Here is a 21,890-nt window from a genome sequence, read left to right as displayed (position 1 = left end):
CATTAATAATACACTTCGCTATGTTCTAATGTAGTCGTGCATTGTAGAGGTGCTATACATTTCCATGTGTTTGATATCGCTATATATTTATATAATTCGACCAATCCACCAATACAACCTTGCGTTACAGGTCGATGGATCGAATCTTTTAGCCTACAAAACTAATCAACTCGGCATAATAAAGCAAGTCAGATGCATGTATTACATTTACTACCCTCCAGGAAAAAAGAAAAGGTTTCCTTGCTCACTCAAAACGGTCGCTAGGGATACAGAAGAAAAAAAATGTGAACGTCTGTTTTTTTCATTTACTTTAGTACAGTATAATCATTACATAATAAATACAATATAAATTAATTTGTATAACACGCAGACATGAATTAACTATCTATATACTGTATATATCAATATATTTGATACGAGAATTTAACTACTGTATACAATTAATGCTTTTTTTATATATACCTAGAATAAAGCCACATATCGGATGCTGTACCTACCGAAAGGCTGTATTAAAAAAGGGTTGTCCTGTTCTGCTTGTAATTTGATCGTGTTGATTGATTTGACTACCACGAGTACCCAGCTTACAACTGATCCTTGGATATTTAATTGTCACATTACTAGCACCATCATTCAGTGGTTTAATGCAGTGAAAATAAGAGTTCGGAAGAATGCATCAATAACAGAACAGCGAGACAGTGGGGTTTTACTGCATGGTTTGATTAATATATATATATATATATATATATATATATATATATATATATATATATATATATATATATATATATATATATTAATCAAATATAAACTATACATTGGGAATATGAAGTTTTTGCAAGTGAGTGTGTGTATGTGGGCAAAGACACTTATGGCATTTCCCAGTTGTAGCTTACTGTTCTTGACAAGAAGATATGAAAATGGAATTATGAAAATGGAATTAGCAGGGAAAAATAAATAAAACCCACGTGACCCAGAAGCTCCCGTATCAGATACAACGATCAAATGCAATGCCAGCCTTGAATCCTGTCTTGGCCCCGTGCTTTACTGAGAAGTCGCCCCATTATTGCAGTTCCCCTCAGGGGGTCGGTGATAAGAAAACGTGATGTGAACTTTCTTAGTTACACTACGTGGTTATGATGGTAATGACATATTGTCAAGTTTAACTGGTCCTGCTGCATTAATATCAAAGAGAACAAGTTCCCCTTTTCCAGAAGCCTAAAAACACTGTATTGTGGCCATTGTGGAGTTTGTTAACAACCAATTTAATGACCAGTAAAAAAAAAAAAAAACTCCGTAGGACTATTGAAAGTAAGCAGATACGTATTTCACTGTACATATTGGTTCTATCCAGTGACCTCCCAGTTTAGACACAGAAGTGTGGCTGAAAGGCAATGCGTTTAGAGAATCAAGTTACCAGATTACATAACAATCACTGATTTTATCAACCCGGAGAGAATGGGGTTGATTTACAATGAAGCCGCCGGGCGAGTATTTTAGGGTCTTTATAGCAGTGTTCGATTTTCAAATTATAATTTATAAGACGAGAAGGGAATACCAGTCTTCATTTTAACAGATCTATCTTTTCACAAACAGTATATTTAATATATTACAAAATATTTGGGTCGTCCTAATATTCAGTAAGACTTAACTCTACAAAGATTGAACAAAAAGGTCATTTAAACAAAAAAATAGAATTAAATAAATATTTAAAACCGCGTGGCTCCTATTAAACTTTATATTATTGATGTTTCCTTCTCTCAACCGCTGGTTGTCCTCAGATCACGCTGTATTGTACAATAGTGCTATTATGAATTCATTAAACAAATGTCAATTGTTTTGAAATCTAATAAGAACATAAGAACGTTTACAAACGAGAAGAGGCCATTTGTTTGGTTGTTAGTAGCTTATTGATCTCAGAATTGATTCCAGCAACTTCTTGAAAGATCCCAGGGTGTCAACTTCAACAACATTACTGTGGATTTGGCTACAGACCCTCACAATTCTCTGTGTAAAAAAGTGCCTCCTATTTTTTGTTCTGAATGCCCCTTTATCTAATAATAACAAAAGTGACATCGTACAATTAAATACACGTTATTGTTAAAGTTTCGGAAACACAAATAGATGTAATATGTGTTGATTTATGTTTATTATTAGCTACGTGTGTTGTATGCTTGTGTGCCTATTGTGATGTTTTGTAGTTCCTGCAAATGTCATTGAATCGTATTTCATTTTCAATATTATTAAAAAAAAATATGTTTTCACTTCTCCAATACTACGTCAATTTGGGCCAAATGGTCTGTTTATACAAGTGGCATTGGCTGTAGCAAACTGCTTTGTTGTGGAGACAGGAGCAAACAAATGCAAAGCAGTACAGATGCTCCCGGCTACCTGTAAATGACCCCCACCAAGACGATGACAGTCTGCCCCATCCTCCTTTGACTTCAACCATTTGACTCCGTGGTAAATCTCATTACGGTACATCATTCATTTTCCTTATCGAGGCACGCAGCGCAGCATACCCTTGTAATGCAATTAATCCACAGCTCAGATTTCAGGGGCTCTACCATTGGCTGAGACGGCGATGCTCAATTCTGATTGGCTGCTTGTTACAGTAGAAGCAGGCACGGTTTGCACAAAAGCGCAAAGGGCTATGCAGCAGTGTGTTTAAAACGCTGGAGTAGAGTTATTGGGTTAGTTATAGTTCTGAAGTCTCGGAGATTTTGGTAACATCTTGGAATCTTGTGTGGAATATCAGTTTTTCCTGCACTCAAGAAGTCTTTCTAATGTAAGCAGCTGTTGCTTTTTTTACATGTTGCATGATTTCTAAAAAAAAAAAAAAAAAAAAATGTTATTTGTAAAAAAAAAGAAATAAAAAATAAAAAATAGAAGTGTATTGTGATATTAGGGTAACTGCTATTGTCACAAATAATGACTGGTTTAAAAAAGTGTCTTTTTTGTCTTTTATAGGAAAACGAATTGGATTTTGACATCAGCAGACTGAGAAAAGAGATGGTAAGTTTTATATATTTTTTTGTTTTTATGTTTGAGCAAAGGGAAAGTATGACCAAAACAGATGTTCTTTTAAACTTTGTGTACGTTTACAGTATTGTCTGAAAGTCTGAGAACTGCACTTCTGACATAACGAGTAAAATGTTTTTATTTGTTCGTATGAGAACAACTTATTCTCAAGTTCCATGGCAAGACATTTGTCTGTTCGTTGACTTTATTTACCTACCACTGTATGATCTATGTGCTTGTAAATATTGGGAGACTAGATGTTTTTGTATAGGCCATGTGTTTGTAAGCGCAACCAAATGGTGACTTTTGTTGCTGATGTCTATAAAGATACACCCGGTGGAAACCCAACAAAATAACAATTAGAAACGGAACACGTCCCGTCTGATGCTGGTAATCACGCAGATTTGAATCATACTGATATTACCGCATACGAAAACAATTGCGTTTTTGGGGTATTGCAAATTTACTTACTGCGCTGTGCAAACGCTAGCATAGAGACTTGGCATCAGTTCGAACAACCGATTTCAGTTTGGATAGCCTAGGCTTTTGGCGCAGATATCTATATCTTTTTAGTACTATCACTAAGTTATCAAGCCGTTTTTGCTTGAATTCATTTGCTTGCTCTTGAATTCATTTTTCTTGGTCAGAATTAGTTAAATTGGTCTTGGAATTTGGTGGGTAATTGGCCTCATATCAATATGTATGTGAGTGGTGGTAGGGGGTGGGGATTAGGAGCTTTGAACTTGTTTTACATTAGCAGCATGCACGTTAGTAAGAGGGGATCAGTACAGCTAATAAGAATTGGAAATGCCCTGAGGAGATGGATGGGACAATAAATGTGACAACTCTTTGGAATGTGCCCAATTCCAGGTGTTAGACAAGCCAGTGTATTCTATACAACAGGGGGACACTACAGTTCAGAGGGGGTGTGGGGAGGGGGTTAAACAGCTGCATTTGCATAATGAGCTCTGGTAGGTTCCAGACCAACTTCTATAGTGGTGGTGGCCACAGAAACACCATCCTTGCACCAATTCAACCGTCCCTCACCAGTCCACATTCTGGTTCCTGGTGATCCCTTTGCTATGTGTCTTCATTATTCTGTTGTGTGTGTGTGTGTGTGCTAGCACCACTTTGACTGTGCTTAACAGAAGAAGTCATATTGTTTTCACACACTCTAGGTATTAACTGGTTATCCTATGAAAGAAATTGGAAGCATGAGGCAACTCTAAATATTTCAAGATGTCTCTAAAAGCGCAGCTCAGTTTGCCTGCAAGTTTTCCACACCGAGATCCAAAACCCTCTTAAGCATTCTTAACCCATGCTGACGTATTTGAGCTGTCATTATAACAGGGACAATCATGCATTTCTGGAACTTGGGAGCACACGCTTGCATCCTGACTTTCGACGCTGACACCGATTTGAAATCAGAGCACCTAGGGTTTTAACAAATCGTTTCTCTCTCCCTTCTCTCACCCCCCTTTCTCTCTCTTAGGGACCAATTTGGAGCCAAATAGCTGAATTTTCCACAGCTGTAATAACTTAGCCATGCAGTACTAGTTCAAGTATTCACAGCTTTTTTCCATTGCATGTTTATCAATGTGAATAAGGCATATAGTTACATATGTGAATAGCTTAGCTGTTATACAGTATATTGTAGACATCTATACAGACTAATGTAGGATTTGAATCCACACATAACCATACTTTTAGAATGCAACCCACTACCCTACACATATAGCAATTTATTCTGTGAATAGAACATAGTTTTGTTCGTGGTTACTACTATGTTAAATACAGTGCACTCCATTCATAAGAATCACATCCGTCCTGGATGATTTGATTGTTATAAGCGGATGATTCTTAAAAGCGGACCGATATGATTACAATTAGTAAAAGCGTGCCTCCGCAAAAAGCGTATTCACTTTATTAAAACAAATTTTCACTAACAGAAGAAAATACCTGTCTACTGGGAGTCCCTGCGGACCATTCTAGGATTATACGCAGCGTACGTGCCTAATCACGCAAGATGTGATCAAATTCAAATTCAAAAACAGCTTTATTGGCTGTACAAGTCATTGCACTTGATACAGTACCATATTACATGCAGTCAGCTTGCCCTGAAATGATTCTTATAAGCGGATCTCTTGATTCCTACAAGCAGATTATTTTACATTGGTTAGTATAGTAATGATTTTGTCCCAGTGGTTTAATCACTATATGCGGTTGATTCTTATTTCAGTAATTCTTATAAATGGAGTGCACTGTAATTATATTTACTGAAAACTACAAGAGACTGGAGGAGTACACATAATTACTTAGAAAACAAACTGAACCATTTACCCACGGGGTAGGATTTAAAAATGAAACCGAAAGAGGTTGCAACATTTGTTTGTAAAAAAAGGATGTGTATTAACTACCCCTTCTGAGGTACAATTCTACTGCCCTATTGGGATTTAGAATATTTTTTTTCAGTTTGAGTGCAGAGTAAACCATTTTAAACACAGCTTGCCACTATACTGTTAAGACTATTTCACATAGCACATAATATATATATATATATATATATATATATATATATATATATATATATATATATATATATATATATATGATATTCTGTTGGCTTGCTGTATACAAAGACATATCTGCTTACACTATGTTCCTAACATTTATATAAACAAATATCCCACATAACTGTTCTGCAGCCAGTATAAATAGTTTTGTACATATTTGTGTCCTAGAGGGAGAATGAGTCAAAAAGTCTTGGCAGGAGAAACAACAGAAACCAATAGTTTTAACTCCTAACTGCTTCATTAGATGCTCAGTCTCCCAACGGCTCGAAGGCTGATTTGACCATCCTGTTAAAGAGTTCCTGTGACTCAGAGTCAAGGAAATGACTGCCCATGATCCTGTGGGGTTCACCACAGTTACTCTGCGACTGCAATCTACTTTGAAAAGAAATAGAGAGCCTGTTTCACTTCCATTTCTAACCATGTAAACTGAATAACACTTATTAGTTTTACTTTATGTTCTTTAAAGTCAAGGGTAAATTACAGCTCTGCTATGTACTGGGGGAGAGCCTAAAAGAAACCAGGGATATTTTAATGGTATTTTGGGACTTCTGTGGGTTTATTTCTAAAAAGCATGGCTCGTTTAGAGGTGTGGAAGGCAGAGCGGGGAGATCAGGTATACGTGTCCCGCAATGGGCAAGGCATCTTTTGTGAACTCCGCCAGCCCTGTCTGTTTTTTCAGCTGCCTGAGAGGGTGCTGCTCTGGCAGAATCGAAACCTCCAAATAGCTTTTGCTTCTGCCTGCAAGTCTCTGCCTGTCTCAGGAGCACAAGAGAGGTTTATAATTGTGGTTCAGCCTTTACTCCAACAAACAAAAACATATCTGTTGTAAAACTTCCAGAAACCTATCCCTTCTTTCTAACCTGAGTGACCAAGAGTTTAACCCCTGCAGTGCTGCATTTACCTTTTGGCTATGGCCAGCATACATCAAAGCTGTCACTGATCATGTTGCTCAGCTATCCCAGATACTAATCTATTTAACCTGTTATCTTTATCTATTCATTTAAGTCCTTGTTATACAACACATTTAACTGACTGGAGATCAGGGATGTAGATCACAGTGTTGGGGTCCATGCACATAGATGTTTCCAGTTGTGGAACCTGCACACGTAATTGTTTAAGTGAGTTCTAGAATTGGCTTTAAGAAATAGGATTCCAAACTTCAGATGTAGAACATAAAGTTCTTGTTGAAAGCTTATTATACAAAGCACATTTCTAGTAAGTCCAACACAAACAGGATAAGGAAGTGTAACCTTTGAATCCAGGCATCTATTTCCATCCTGCGGGACTCAATCTTGTTCTGAGAGGCTGGCACGTGATCACAGCTGCAGCAGCTTCAGGAAATATTGCCTTGTTGAGAGACAGAGAGAGAGGGAGAGAGGGAGGGATAGCGAGAGGAGAGCCTTCCATCTTAGAACACATGGAATTTGAGCCCCAGTCTTTTCAACCCCCCATGCCATTTAAATACAGTTTAGGGATATGAAATAAACAAAACATTGTGTCTAACATACGCCCCCCCCCCCCCCCCCCCCCTTTAAGGTGCCTCTGATTCCCTCTGATTTTCATGGGATTTTTGAATTGACGCAACTTGTTAAATATTGTAAAAGCTACTACCTTTTTAAAGGAGAATTTAAATTTGACGTTTCTCAACGTATTACTGGAAGACAGCTGTGATTAACTGTGATCTCCTTCTCTTTTCTCCTCAGCTGTGTGTGCGTGAGTCTGGGGACTGCCTCAGGGAGCAGATGCAGTGCGTGATGAAGACTCTGCAGGACCTGAAGCAGATGAAAGGGGGGTGTCGGGCCTCCGTCAACCCAAGCCCCCTGTCTGCGAATGCCCGAGGCTGTCAAAAGAGGGTGCTGCAGAGGGAGCGGCTTGCTCGGCTCCGCAACTCTGAGATCTCTGAAACGGGCACCTACGACTCAGCCTTTTGCTTGGCAACAACGCACGAGGAAGACGGCAGTGACCGACTGGGTGTGGGCTCCCCCAGCAGTGAGAAGAGTCTGGAGTTTGACTCGGGTTACTCGGAGGCGTCCTGGCAAGATGATCCAGTTGTTCTCAGAAGGAGCAGGAACATCAGGGTGTCTTCGGGGGCTTGTCTGCGTACCAACCGAGCTCCAAGTGGTCGAGTGAGGCCCAAATCCACCTCGGACGCTTGCTTGGAGCGTTGGACCTCCTTTGAGTCCAGCGACCCTGAGGATTGGACTACCTCTTTGCTCACAAGAGGACGTAACCGCCAGCCTCTGGTCCTGGGTGACAACAGCTTTGCTGACCTCATTGAGAACTGGATGGACCTCCCTGACTGTCCAGAAGCGGCTGAACTGAAGCCCAATTCAGGACGGCGCTTGGCCAGAGACTTTATGCTCAACATGCGCCGCAAGCTGGCTGGCATGTCACGGAATGGGGACGACCGGGGGAAATCAGTCGAGGGTACCCGAGCGAATAGACTGGGAGCTCCCAAGCGCCTCTCCTGTCCAACCGGCTTCCAGGTCAGAGCGCCCTACTTCCACCAGTCGCACACAGGGCTCCACGAAATGGGAACAGGCTTTTACCAGTTCACCGAACTCATGAAAACTGGGAGCCGGCAACCAATCATCTGCAACGACATCATTGGTTATATTTAACCAGTCAGAATCAAAGCTACGAACTATTCTCTCCTTTTGTATTTTGTATTGTTTTGATGGTTTATATTTCATATTCAAAATGTTATATTTTTCTTGAAAAATAAATGCCACATTTTTACAAAAAATCAGTTTACGCCCTCATTAAAGTTTACTTATATTAACAAGTAAATAGCTTAAATTCAATTTTATGTTTTTATTAATTTTAACTGAATTTATCTTGAAGCTATGGATAACAACGGGATGGTTTCTGTACATTTTTCACAATATTGAAAAAAACAAATCACACAACTGTTAAGCATGTTAAAAAATATCATGTTAGAAATATCAATGACAGACAGCTTTACATCATATCCACACCGATCAAAAAGTGTGGTGATCCAAACATTCAATCAAAAACTGAGTTAAAACAACCAGAAAGTAACCATGCCCCCTGTGTGCATGCAGCTTCTAATCCTTTGAGGTAAAGTTATCCTTCCGATAGAAAAGATTGATCGTCTCAAAGAATGAAAACTATCATTTTGTAAGAGAATGGTTTCAGCATACATAAGAGGAGGCCAATCTGAACCATGACCCTGTTTAGAAGAGTGATTTGCCTCTGATTTTACAGGGTTACTTCTCAGGGTTACAAATGTGTTTTATACAGAACTCTCTTGAAAGGCCTTAAAGTGAGTTGGTCTTTAGAAGGAGCTGGTCACGATGAGAGAGTTTACTGTATCTGAATTTTGCATTAAAAAAAAAAAAACGAGAGAGTATAAATGTAAGAATATAAAATCTTTATAAGAGAAAAGAAATGAAAGTGAGCTGCAGTACAGGGCATTCAAAGAGAGCAGCATGTTTTGTATTTAGCCATGCCATCATTTCTCTGGGGGATGCTGCAACAGCTGTGCGCAGCTGGCAACCAGCAAAAACAGCTCTCCGGCTTATGACCCAGAAAAGTTAAAAACTGAACATTTTTCTGAATACAGTTTAATCCCGGTTATTAAGTTCACACCACAAATGCAAATAACTTTTTTTTCTATTTTTCAAAACCCCATTTTATCTGTTTCAAAAATATATCCACACAAGCATGAAGGAAGAAAAGACTGCTGCAGTGACACATCTGGATTTGTTTACAGCAAACACAGTCTCACATCTCACACAGAATTTGTTTTATTTCAGTGCCAGTAGTGACGGTTGTTTTGATGTACCAGTATTGTCACAGGAGAAATATTCACACAGCAAAACATCTGTAACTTTGTTTCTGAAAGTTGCAGTGTCCACTAATCCTTTTCAATCTTATATTAAAAAATGTTTTTACTCTTGCATTATTTAGCATATCTTGCTGGCAGTCCAGTTCATCTCCATACCCTCAGGGCAGTTTAAGGTGTAGGGACACGCATTCCCATCTGGATTTGTGTAGGGTGTCCAATTATTCAGTAATCTACTTACATGTTAACTTTTTTGTTTGTGAAAAAAAAAATGTGTATGTGTATCCGACTTACAGCAAATTATGAACACAGCAAATTATGAACACAACAACCGGGCCCGGCCTTACTCTATCTTATCATAGCTTTCCAAGCTGCCTGAACAGATTGTGATTAAGGATTTCCTTTGAGAGTGAGTAGGCTTTACTTGATAATTGCTGGCCAAAAAACAGAGGATACCTAAAACTGCCTTTGAACTTTAAAGCTCAACAGTGAGACAATAAATCATCAGGCACTCTTAACACTACACCCTACTGCTACGCAAAATAACAGTTATCTAATACCCTGTGCTACAAACAAAAGCACCATGACAATAGCACTGCAGCTAAAGAGTAAGTTTCCCTACGTGGCCAGGACATTGATTTACTTTTTATTTATTGTGAAGAAAGTTTATGGCATGCTGCACCACACAATGTCACTCAATGTACAGTAAATCCTACTTGCTAGGAAAAGCTTTCACACTATATGTTTGCTGTATGCAGGTTACTATTAGAGTCCAGAGCCAAAGCTTTTTTTGTGTGTGGCAAAGACTACTTGTGTAACTTGTAATAAGTAAATATCACCCATTGGTCTTTACTTGGTGTGTATAGTTCAGTGTTTATTACGCATTAAAACATTGTAAACTTGTTGATCCCCTGTGATACAGACATCTCGTTTACCGAGGCAGCCTGCAAGTAGCAGCAGGCATGTTACAGCAGCAGTGCAAGCCGTACACAGTGAAACATGATTAATAAGAGTCAGGAATTAGAAATGTGACACAGCCAATTCATTGTTTGAGATATACATTTTTTTTAAACTACAGCTATGGTCAAAAGTTTTGCATCACCTAGAAATTGCAAAATACAGTAGCATCTTGGAATTGCTATCCTTTTTTCAAAACACTCTAGGGAACATTATAAAGTACTATAGAAACCATATAAACTTTTCAGGTTTATTTATTTATTCATTTTTTTAACATGATATTCAACTTTTTTATTTTATTTTTTAAATGCTAAGTATTTTTTTTATTATTATTATCATGTATTCTGCTTTGAGATACATGTATAAAAACGTGTTCTATGAACCGAGGGCCCTTACAATAATTCCTGAAAGTTTATTTTTATTATCAGTAATAAGGACAATTTGACTATGACAAATTATATATATATATATATATATATATATATATATAATGACCAAGCTGGGTTCATGCCCCTTTAGACCTTTACGACTTTCCGTCGGGCTCTTCACTCAACAGCAGCAGCCTAGAGCAGACTGACTGCTTCCCTGTTATATCCTGCACCTGGCTCTAATTTTCAATAATTGCCAGGTGCAGGTGATAATTAAACAAAACAATAAAATAATTAAATTAAACAAAAGCAATTACCTTGGCAGGGAGACTTTAACTCTGTCCCTGCCATAAAACAAAACATTTTTATATTGCAGGCCCTCCCTGTCCTGCTACATGTGGACAGTATTTTAGTTTCTAATGTGTTATTCCTAATGTTTTTCTTGCTGTATCCAAGAGGTTATCACTGGAGGTTATATTGGATAAACGGGACTGGTAGGTTTTCCTCACTGTCATTCTCTTCTGCGAAGACTGGTGTCAGTTCCAGCACTCGCACGTGACTGGGGATCTCCATATTAGTGACCTCTTGAACGGCTTCAGACACCCTGTAGACAGACAGACAGACAGATCTATTAGACTGGACCAAACTTCAACAGTATTGCATCTCTTAATATATAGCATGAGGACTTTAAAGTGTAGATACCAGTACTTTCGAATGTCAAAGTCAGTGTTTCAGAACAGCATTTTTTGCAAGGTCTACCATCTAGCATGGAGAGGGAGAGGGTGTTCAAATAAACCCCGAGTATGTATTGTATGTAGCAAACATTCCACACTTCGTCTCCATAATCTTTAGCTACCAGTACAACTGCCTTTTTCTAGCTCCCTTCCAAAAACCACGGCCATCTCTTCATTGATAACACCCAAGTGAAATATTTTGGCCAAACAATTACCATTCTGTGTGTGGTTTAGGTTCCCTGGCACCATGTCAAAGGGGTGCCAGAATGTAGGAGTGGAACTTCATGAGGGGTCAAACTGGATTACGTTCCTTTCAGAAACCCAGGGAGGTATAAGGTAAGGACTCTTGTATAGTTACGACTCCCAAGTGGACTGGAAATATATATACAGTCTGGACACTTCTGGAAACAAGTTGCCAAAACTCAACTTGATCTTGGTGTTTTATAAGAAATACATAAATAATGAATGTAATGAAACTCATGCAGAACAAAGAGGTATTCTTTTTTAATTGGATATCCTGATAAGTGCAATAAAAATAATAATAAAAAAATACTGAGAAAAACAACTGCATTTTTGGTAACTAAATCACAAACAGGGGTGTCTCAAAGTTTTTGGGCCTAGTTATCTGTCGGTTTTCATATTTTTGCACCAGGACTTATGTTGAAATAATAATACAAAAAAAATAGAAAAATGTGTGTCAAAGGCACTGTAATGTATTGACTGTTCAGAATGTTGCTGTTAAAAACGCATTTTTCAAAATGATCTTAAGCCTTTGTTCCCTGTCAGTTGGTTGTAGTGGGGTCCCTGTGTTTATTTAAAACCCAGAAGAAACGTGTTGTTTGGTGGAAGAGGGAGAAAAAAACAGGAGGGGAAATGGGGGGGGAGGGGAGGTCCAGGATGTTTATCCAACAATACTGCCTCCCTACCTCACGCACTCCAACTCCTCCCTGCTCACTTCATCATAAGTAAAGGACCCCTCTGTCTAATGCTCTGTACACATTGCAAGTACAGCACAGAGATGATGCCTGTCGAAGGTGGGTGATCGATAGCAGTGGAGGCTGATGCCTTTTTTTCTCTCAGTCTGTCAATCAGTGAAAGGTGAGGGTCTCTTCTCAGAGCCAGACGCATACCACATCAACAGACCGTACAAATCCATAAGCGCCAAAGCTTCACGCAAACAAGAGTAAGTAAAGAATGGAAATATACAGAGACTTGACATAAGTAAATAGACAACCAAGTTTGAAAGAACACCTGTCTATTCTAGCACCGGCAAAATATGAGTGGGGTTAACACTTTGTGGTGTAGCCCTTTGCCTTATGCAAGGCAGCAATGCGCTGACACGAGATCAGGACTGCAGCCCATTCCTAGCACAGAATCTGTATTTGGGAGTCCTGGGAGGTGGGTTTACTGGGATTCTTTCACAGGGATCGGTCGAAGATAGCCCACGCATGGGGTTCATGTCTGTGATTGGCCTGGTCAGGCAGTGTTATGATGCCCTGATTCTCCTTCCATCTTTGCGCTGCATGGGTGGTGGACAGTCACAACCCAAGGTCTGTGAAGGAACTGTAACTTCTGCTCGATACAGCAACGTTCTATACAGGGGACTTGTGCCTGTATATGCCAATGGTCATCTGTCCAAAGGGCAGTATTTTTATGTATGGTGTCCCAGCTCAAAGTTACAAGCTTACCACTGGGTACCTGAATCAGGAAAAGATTGCTACTTTCTTCAAGAGAGGGTGCAGAAGTTAGGAGTGGTGTGTAAGAGTCACACCAAAAGAAACCAGGAAGTTCTGTCGTATTAATATTACATGGAGCGGCCACTTTAGTATTTATCCTGAGGTTTCCGTCATTCATTGGCAAAAATTCAAAACTGAACCTGCACTGACCTGGTAAGAGATGATAGGAATAGTACTAGAAAAAACATCAACTGCACATCGATTGGGGAAAGAAACTAAATGGCCTTTAAAGGACTTTCTGATAATAAAACATTTTAAACCAGTGTATCACAAGCATGGGAGCTAGCTTGCATGGCTGTAATCCAATCTTGTTGTTTGGATGACTTTATTATTGCTAAGTTGCGCTTTCGTGAGTTATCTCACGTGGCACTTCATCCGAAACCCCATATTTATATCACTGTCTTGAAATTCACCCCAAGCCAGCTATTATAAGACTATATATTACATTATATTATATTAATTGTTTTTATAACCCGACACTGACTCTGTATTCTGTGACCTAAACTCAGCTGCTGTGAAGGTCTAGCTAGCAACAAGACTTTGTGGGTATAAATCTTTTCATAAATAAATATTGTATACTCTTTTCTCATTTCTTTGTAAATGGACACATTTCCCTATCTTGGTTCAAACCCTGCAGTCTTCTCATATTTTTTCTCATGCACATGGAATCACTGACATTTTGTTCTGGAATACAGAGAAGGTGCTCTTCCCTGTTGCATGTTAGTCATACGGCAGCAGATTTGACAAAGGACAAATTACCAGTGTTTCCAAAGTGAATCTATCTGTGAATCTATAAATAATTTGCTGAATTATTTAGAAATGTATACACCAGATTATTTTATCCCCGATCTTCTCACCAATTTAGAATGTCCAATCATGTTCCCCCACTAGCAATTCATATCCACACACCTCAGGAGAACTGAAGGTTCAGTGGGCGTCCTCCGATCCCACGACCAAGCCAATTTTCTCTTTTACACCCAGGAACTCGAGGGCAGATGTCAGCGAGCTACCGGCCTCTGGAGGACAAAGGCCAGCCCTGCAGGAGTCTGCCTGAGCTCACCAGGAGCCTGGCCAGTAGGGTCCACTGTAGCATGATGAGGAGAAACAGTCCCTGCCGGTTTTGCCTTCCTAACCTGTGTGAGTGTCAGAGCCAATGTGACGCATAGCCAGGACTTAAACCTGTGCTTGCCTGACTGTATGACTCACTCTACACACCACACGGCCATGCTTTTACAAGGAGAGCCATTCGAGGACCCACAGCTAGAACAACTGAACCATGTTTACAGTATTATGGGCAGGTGTTTTAAATGTTGTGTTGTATACGTCTCAATACAGCCTCTCAGTTGAAATACCTTACTAAGGAGTTCTGACCAGGTTTATGAACACTGCAGACTCTGCTCACTGTTTAATTGTGGTATTGGTTTGCATTTTAATTTTGGCAGTGTCTTATCATTTAAAAGTGTACGGTAGTTCTGCAAAACTGCAGTGTATAAATGGTTTGTCCCAACCCCCATCTTGTATTATTTTAACCTGCCACCATCATGTCATCAATACATCAACTGTCTCAAATGAAATGATCATAATGACTGTAACAACTTTCCTAACTTATTAAAATGCCACGGAGAAGTTTGATAACAAAATGGCGTCATGGAAAGGTCAAATGGCTCAAATGTACTGCAGTTCAGCCGAATAAACTGTGCAGTAAAACCCATTTTACTCCCCAAAAGACATGACTAATGTGGGAAGTAAAGATCCAGTGCAAAGACTTGTTAGGTTAGTCGACAAAAACATTCATTAGTCCATAATATTACGAAACAGTGTGTCACCAGTTCTTACTCAGTGCTTTGTCTAAAGTATGTGAGTAAATAAACTACACCGCCCCAGCTATAACTGTCAGGAAGGACCAGCTGAGTGGTTTCTTGCTAGTGTTCCTTTCACAAACTTTGCGCTCAGTTCACAATAGGGCCATATGTTATTTAAAAACGAATCAGGTACAGTGGTAAACAATCTGCATAGATTAAATATTCATACTATTTGTTTTTGTTGGAATATGGCTGTGCAAGACTGTTTGTATCATTCTATTTCTATTTACAACTCACAAGTGCACTCTGAGTTGTGCTGTGGCTTGCGTCAGTTTTAGATTTCAAAGTTTAAAACCAAAGAAAAATGTAACCCACAAAAAAAGGAGAGCTAAACACATCATTATGTTGCATTACTGCTACAGCATATCTAAATGGTTGTGAATGGGGGCGGTTCCCATCCCCCACCCAAAACTCATTTTAAATGTTTTATCTGAGGTAATGGTTCTCATTTATAAACTTATTTTCCTTTAATTTGTAAGGCTGTAAAGTCACCAATTATCTAGTATGAGGTCATAATTCAACAATAATAACAAAAAGCACTACACTGCTTCTTTTTTCTCCAAGGCCACCAGATATGAAAGATACGAACCTGCAACTAAAGCCACCTTTGGAGAATGTAAACAAGCCAGGACGTTGAAAAAAAAGTCTGTTTTCGAGTAGAGTGCACAGAAGGCTGAACTGTGGAAGAATGCAGTAAACGGACACCCATTATACAGCAACTTCAAATGTCAATGTTGACACAAACACAAGTTCAGGAAATTCAACATGAGATTTACAGCCAGGTTTTGGGAGTCAATCGTCTCTTCAGAATGATGGGTGTTTTTGTGGAGAGAGAGGGGAGCGAGCGGTCAGGCCGAGAAGACCTTCTTTGTTCAGAGTTGCTGAACGAGACCCTCTGGGACCCCCCGAATAAACAAACAGCTCGTTAACTGAAGTAAGATAGTAATTGATAGTTTTCACAGGGTGATTTAAAGGATAATTAAGGATGACACAAATGAGGGTATAATGTGTCACCCAGAGATTCTTCGTGTTTGTCTTCCACGATTGTGTAAATGAGGTTATAGACTCAGGTTTGTGAAAGCTAGGCTGCAGTGTGACTGTGATAAATGTGCTCTGGTGGTATTGAATAGTTCAGTGAGTGCTGGGCTGCAGAGTGGAAGGTATGTTGGTTGGAAATAGGATTTCCATTGCTTAGCAGATTGAACAATTCCAGGTTTAGACACACCCAAGCTTGTAACAATCATACAGCAGAGGAAGGCTTTCATACATGGTTACCTGTTACAATCATCTAGAATTAGGGCTTACTGAGAGAACAAGATGTATATCAAGATTTAGCCAGTGCTTGTAGGGTGCCAATGGACTGTTGAGTACCTTTGTTTCAGCCTCTTAGTGCGTTTCTCCTCAGGTGCACTGGAGTTGTACAGCCACGACTCTCCATAAAACAGTTGGATTATCCCCAGGCTGTGTGTGATCTGGGAGAGAAACAGAGAGAGAAACAGACAAAAGGAGTCTGACTTTTTTGTTATTCTTGTTCATGTGGAGGTGCACGATCTACAAAATGCAACCATTGCCATTGCAACACAGATAAAAAGGGGCATATTTCAACAATTATTTACCTGTTTTGTTACATTTATTTAAGATGTGCAAATATTTAAAATACATTGCAATAGATAAATGACTGCATTCTGTTACCTGTAGGTCATATAATGTGGTAGCAGCTAGATCACATGAAGTTATTAGGTCTAAAACTTGTTAAGAAGCGAACTGCACTCGTGAAAACAAACAATCTCACAGGCCCAGTGTTCCCAGTGATGGTGCAGTGGATGGTCGTCTTATACCTGGGACAGTTTTCAGGAGCGACACTTAGACTGCTCCTGGTGTGTAAAGGTAAAGTGGGTCAAATTACAGAAATGCTGGCAGCCGCGATGCCCAGGCATGTGCAGAGATTTGTCCCAAATCCTTCCGTAAAACACGCAATCTGATAAATGCATTCTAGGAGCCTATAGAGACTGTCAATGGCAGGCCTGTCTTTTAAGCTTTTGTTATCTCTTTCAACCTTCAAGCTGCCTGAATCAAATTTCTTAAGGTTCAGAAAAAAGCTCACAAGTTCATTCAGTATATATATAAACATCTCTATTATATAATGGTGCCCTGCCCTTTACCTCCCAAACGAAACTGAATTCCTGGAGTATTCCTGGGGAGGGGGGGGGGGGTTTGGGGGGGACAGATTCTCTACTTAACATTGCTTCTAGTGTAATTTTTCAGAAAGAAGTAACGCAGTCAATAAAGGTTCCAATTCAGGAAGTATCTAAGAGATTTATTTTAGGTCTTTTAATACATAATTTTAAATAGTTTAAAACAGATCTTACAAATATCAAGGGGTTGTGAAAAAAATGGTGTTAAACCTGATTTCATCTGAAAATGGTGTAAAACAAAAGCAGTCATTAAAGTAATTGATTGATTCTTTAATTAAGGTTGTGTAACTACAATAAAGTAAGGATACTTTCTTAAGCAAAGCTTCTGGCATTTGTTACGATTAAGATAAGGACTCAATTTTAACCGATTTCCCCCTGCCCCGTGTGAAAGTGCGGAATGAAAGTACAATTAAACAACTTTTTTTTTTAATTCAAAATTTAACCTGAAAACAGTAAATAAATAAATAAATAAATAAAGAACATACTTCTACATTCATACCCCAAAAGCAGGGGTGGCAGTTTCACAGAGTGACAGTTGTCAGTGAGCTTCAAGCAGGAAGGAAGCTTGTGTGTCTGCAGTTAAAACTACGTTACGTAATGTAAACAGACTGGTAGGTCAACAATGTATAGTTCCAATTTCCCACCAAAGCAAGAACACCCAAAGCATTTAATAAACATTCACCAAGGAACCATATTTTATGTATTGCTGAACATTGTAATAAACCACAGCTTTACCTTAAGGTAATTTGGAATGAACCACCTTCATAGCTCACTTATACCTTTCAAGATAGGGTCAACTGAACATATGAACTTATTACTAAAGCATATGTAAAGTATTAGCAAGAAAGATTATTTTAATCAAAGGGGGTTCTTTTAAACTATTTTTTGTGATACACAGAAAAGAACAGCATCAGAGACAGGCATGATTAAAGAGGATCTGGTGTTAATTGCAGATAAAAGAACTGGCACAGGTAGAAAGCCTCTGCCTCTCTTCACTCGAATTGAAAGCAGATGAATAGAGCAATACTGAACTTGTACGGACGCGCTGCGCCTCACCTCTAATCTCCGAGCAGGTATAGTGACTACACGTAACCACATCTCAGCCCTTCAGCAAACTTGTCTCTTCACACATTGTGACATGCAGTTTCATTGAATTAAATACTCATCAGCAGCCCTCTGAGTTTCGTTCCAGTAAATAGAACAGATTAAAAAGACTACACTAATTTAACTGTCTCAGTTTTTTGTATGAAATAAAGTTTTTAAAAAAATGATATAGGGGCATACCCAGGACCGGGACCATTTAACTGGGCTTAGGCGTTGAGTGAAGGTATTTTTGTTACACTAAACTGTGTTGAAGGAGTGAATAATCTATTATCTGTTTTCTCTATGGTTTTCTATTGCTGTTTCTGCATAGATTACTATTTGCCATGTTTACTAACTACTGCAGCAAAAATTGGTCTGAAAAGATGCCTCAAGGCTGATTGTGGGGAAGCATATTAGTGCTGCGCTATACATTGAAGCATATAGATAAAGCATTGTGCGTTGTGGTTAGTTCTAATGCAGCAAGGCCTAGTGACCAATGAAGAGGAATAGGAGGCTGTGGCTTAGCTGTTTGAAATTATAAAAGATTATTTTTCCTCATGAGAAAGCTGACCAAGAAGTCAGGTGGTGGAGTTACCTTGAAGTGGTCCAGGAGGTCAGTCACGGTCATCTCCTCTCCATCAGGCTTGAAGCCCTGGATGGGGAAGTGATGCCAAAGAGTATATTCCAGCTCTGAGACCTGGGGCGAGAGAAAAAAACCAAGAATCTGACACTGCTGCTTGATACTGTTCTAGCCAGACAAGGCTTGTTTAAGCCAACTTCATCCTTGGATCAAGGTATATACACAGCAAAGGTGTCATTTAAATATTTGTATTGCATTAAAACAGAGATCACAATTGTTTCTTGAATTACCCTGACAGGTAAACCATTCCACACATAACGCTACCCTCTAAAAATAATTGGGACACCCTGTATATCCTGATGCTGCCTGACACATGTTGAAGTATAGCCATTATAATTCTCAAAGGTAACAAAAGAGCATTCTACCTTCTGTACTGAACTTTAACTACCATGAGTGCCCTCAAGTCCTAGCCAACTAGCCCATTTACTCTTCTCAGTGCATGCTTCAGTGTAATGTCATTCTTTTATTGAGTGTTATTTTCAATGAAGAGCTGCTGTCTGCTGATGTGCAATTTGTGTGTGTGTGTGTGTGTGTGTGTGTGTAGGGGGTTGTCTAACATGCCAGGCTATTAGCATTGATGTCAGGTCTACTTTATTAAAAATTCTTTGGTTAGCAATGCCCCTTTATGACAGAACCTGATGATTATACATCTTTACAGATGGGGAACCCCCTGTTTTTTTCAAGTGCTTTCAAGCATCTGATTTATTCATGTTAACAGCTGCAGATGGATATGAACTTTTTATTATTATTTTTTTTAATTTTTAATTTTATTTAAACCCTGCCAATTCTGAGATCAAATATATTTGATCTGTAGATAGCATGTTTGTATATGCTTTAATATTCTTGAGCTTTAAGTTTTATTGCCTTTTTATGTCTAAGTGTTGGCTGTTTTCCAGCTACCATAAAAAATAAAAAAATAGAATGAAATTAGTGCTTGTTAAAAACAAGTAACTGCCAGCACTGGGGGCTGAAGCCATCTGTCTGTATATAAGCACTGCACATCAATGAACTCAAGGGAATTGTTGTATTTAATCCTACAATATTTTGAGTTTATTTACATGTATGTAATAATAATAATAATAATAATAATAATAATAATAATAATAATATTTGATTATATTCTCACACTTCGCTTATTATTGATTTAAAAATCAGTTTTAATTTGTAATAATGACAGACCTGAATAACTATTTTGTTCACATGCTTTTGATGAGTTATCATTGCATCTACTTCCTCCTAAGTTTATTTTTATTTTAAAAGGGTGTATGCCTGTATTATTTATACACCTCCTTCCCTCTCAAAGCTGGACCTTCCCTACCACCCAAACTGTGAGGAGTGTCCCAAATTTGAAGCTCAGCGTTGATTTGTTCCCACGCAACCTTGTTTCCACTCTGAACGGCAGTGGTTCAAACAAATCCCTTAATTCACACACATTCCTGAAAATCTTCTTTTGTCATACATTCTTCTTATGCATGAACAACAATTTACTGACAGAAATTCTCAGTATTTTCATCAAAAGCGGTTTCTGGCACTATGATTGTTACTGGATAAAAGTCATTAAAAAGTCATTTATAAGACCCATTGATTAAGAGTCAAGAGCTGAAAATGGTTGGGTAACAGGCTACTGTCTTGCTGTGTTGAAATGTCTTTCAGATATTACTAATCTTTTGTAAACGTTGTTACTACAGTTTACAACTAGTTCTACAATGGGAGTGAGAGATTGAATAAGCAGAGTGCTGTTTGAAAGTGCAGTTTTTGAGTGCACTGGAATGCAGAGCAGTTTTAAAATGAATATTGGGTCCTCGTTCAAACACTGACCCAGACTGTAATTGGAAACCCACTAGTTTTAGCAGTAAAGCAGACTTTCGAAATGTTTTCCGGCTCCACTCTCCACCCATTCCCACATTTGTGTGTGTTGCATGTTTTAAATGTGCAGTGCCCCACACTGGGATGTTGTGTGTGAGATGCAGGTCCTGAAATACTTTGTTCCAGCCCCCCTCCCCTCTCTCTGTGTCAGGAAGGGCCTGCCTGGACCTGCGAGCCACGCCTGAGTGAGCACAATGCAGCTGGAACTGAGACAAGGTCACCACAGGCATCCCAACTATACACAACAGAGGCACACTCTTGTAATCTAAATCACGTTCTTGTAATCTACTGCAGCCACACACTGCATCAAAACATTAATTTTTCTTGATTCCCAAAGTCATGTTTTTATCAGCCCAAAAATAAGATTTAAATACAGAATTTAAAAAATATTATCTGATAATGATCATTTGTATTATGTTATTCAGAACTTAATTCACACACACACACACATATATATATATATATATATATATATACATATATATATATATATATATATATATATATATATATATATATATATATATATATATATTTTTCAAATATAAAAATGCATTTTCTTTCATTTCTGGGTGAATTACATTTTATGTTGTGACTTAAAGAGGAATTTGGTTATGAAACATCACAGTTGTCTTACCCAATGTAGTTGTCTTGATGTTTAGAACCTGTTTATATGTCATCATATACTGGTGGCTTTTTAAATGTTTAAAGCACCTGATTGGCCTCAATGGAGCTCTTAGAAATATATCTTATCTCTAAGTTCAGCTGGTGCTCGAAAGTGTAACCAGTAACCTGTCCCCCTGCAACACTCAATTTCTAGTGGATTTGTTACACGTGGTATTTGCAAATTATATATTTCTTACCTCCACAAAGAGGTTCTTAATACTGCAGTGTAAAAAAGTGCACTTTCCTATAGGATGACAGCACAGTGAACAGCTCCTGCCTCATTAGTTGTCTTCCTGGCTATCCTCCCAGCTGAACAGCACAAGCAGTCTGCTCTGCTTGCTGTGTGCCAGCTTGTTACTAACTGTAAAAACACAAACCACTCAA

General features: G+C 38.7%; 2 protein-coding genes across 2 annotated transcripts in view; one reads left to right on the top strand and one right to left on the bottom strand.

Annotated features, from left to right (window-relative positions):
• The first annotated feature begins 2,628 nt into the window (after positions 1-2,628).
• On the top strand, positions 2,629-8,337 carry LOC117414102 (PAK4-inhibitor inka2-like). The gene is made up of 3 exons (XM_034023786.3): positions 2,629-2,785; positions 2,968-3,012; positions 7,295-8,337. The coding sequence occupies exons 2-3, from the start codon at positions 3,010-3,012 to the stop codon at positions 8,210-8,212; spliced, it is 921 nt and encodes a 306-aa protein (XP_033879677.2). The 5' UTR covers positions 2,629-2,785; positions 2,968-3,009; the 3' UTR covers positions 8,213-8,337.
• A 1,904-nt stretch (positions 8,338-10,241) lies between these two features.
• LOC117414101 (ubiquitin-like modifier-activating enzyme 1) overlaps positions 10,242-21,890 on the bottom strand; it is a 71,496-nt gene continuing 59,847 nt past the window's right edge. Inside the window, exons 23-25 of the mRNA XM_034906162.2 lie at positions 18,930-19,031; positions 16,428-16,528; positions 10,242-11,328 (exon numbers count right to left, since the gene is read on the bottom strand). Of these exons, the coding sequence (XP_034762053.2) occupies positions 11,187-11,328; positions 16,428-16,528; positions 18,930-19,031 (345 nt within the window). The 3' untranslated portion in view covers positions 10,242-11,186. The remainder of the gene's footprint in view (positions 11,329-16,427; positions 16,529-18,929; positions 19,032-21,890) is intronic.

Source organism: Acipenser ruthenus, chromosome 25, assembly GCF_902713425.1.
Source record: "Acipenser ruthenus chromosome 25, fAciRut3.2 maternal haplotype, whole genome shotgun sequence".
Taxonomy (NCBI): domain Eukaryota; kingdom Metazoa; phylum Chordata; class Actinopteri; order Acipenseriformes; family Acipenseridae; genus Acipenser; species Acipenser ruthenus.
This window is presented reverse-complemented; position numbering and strand designations above follow the sequence as displayed.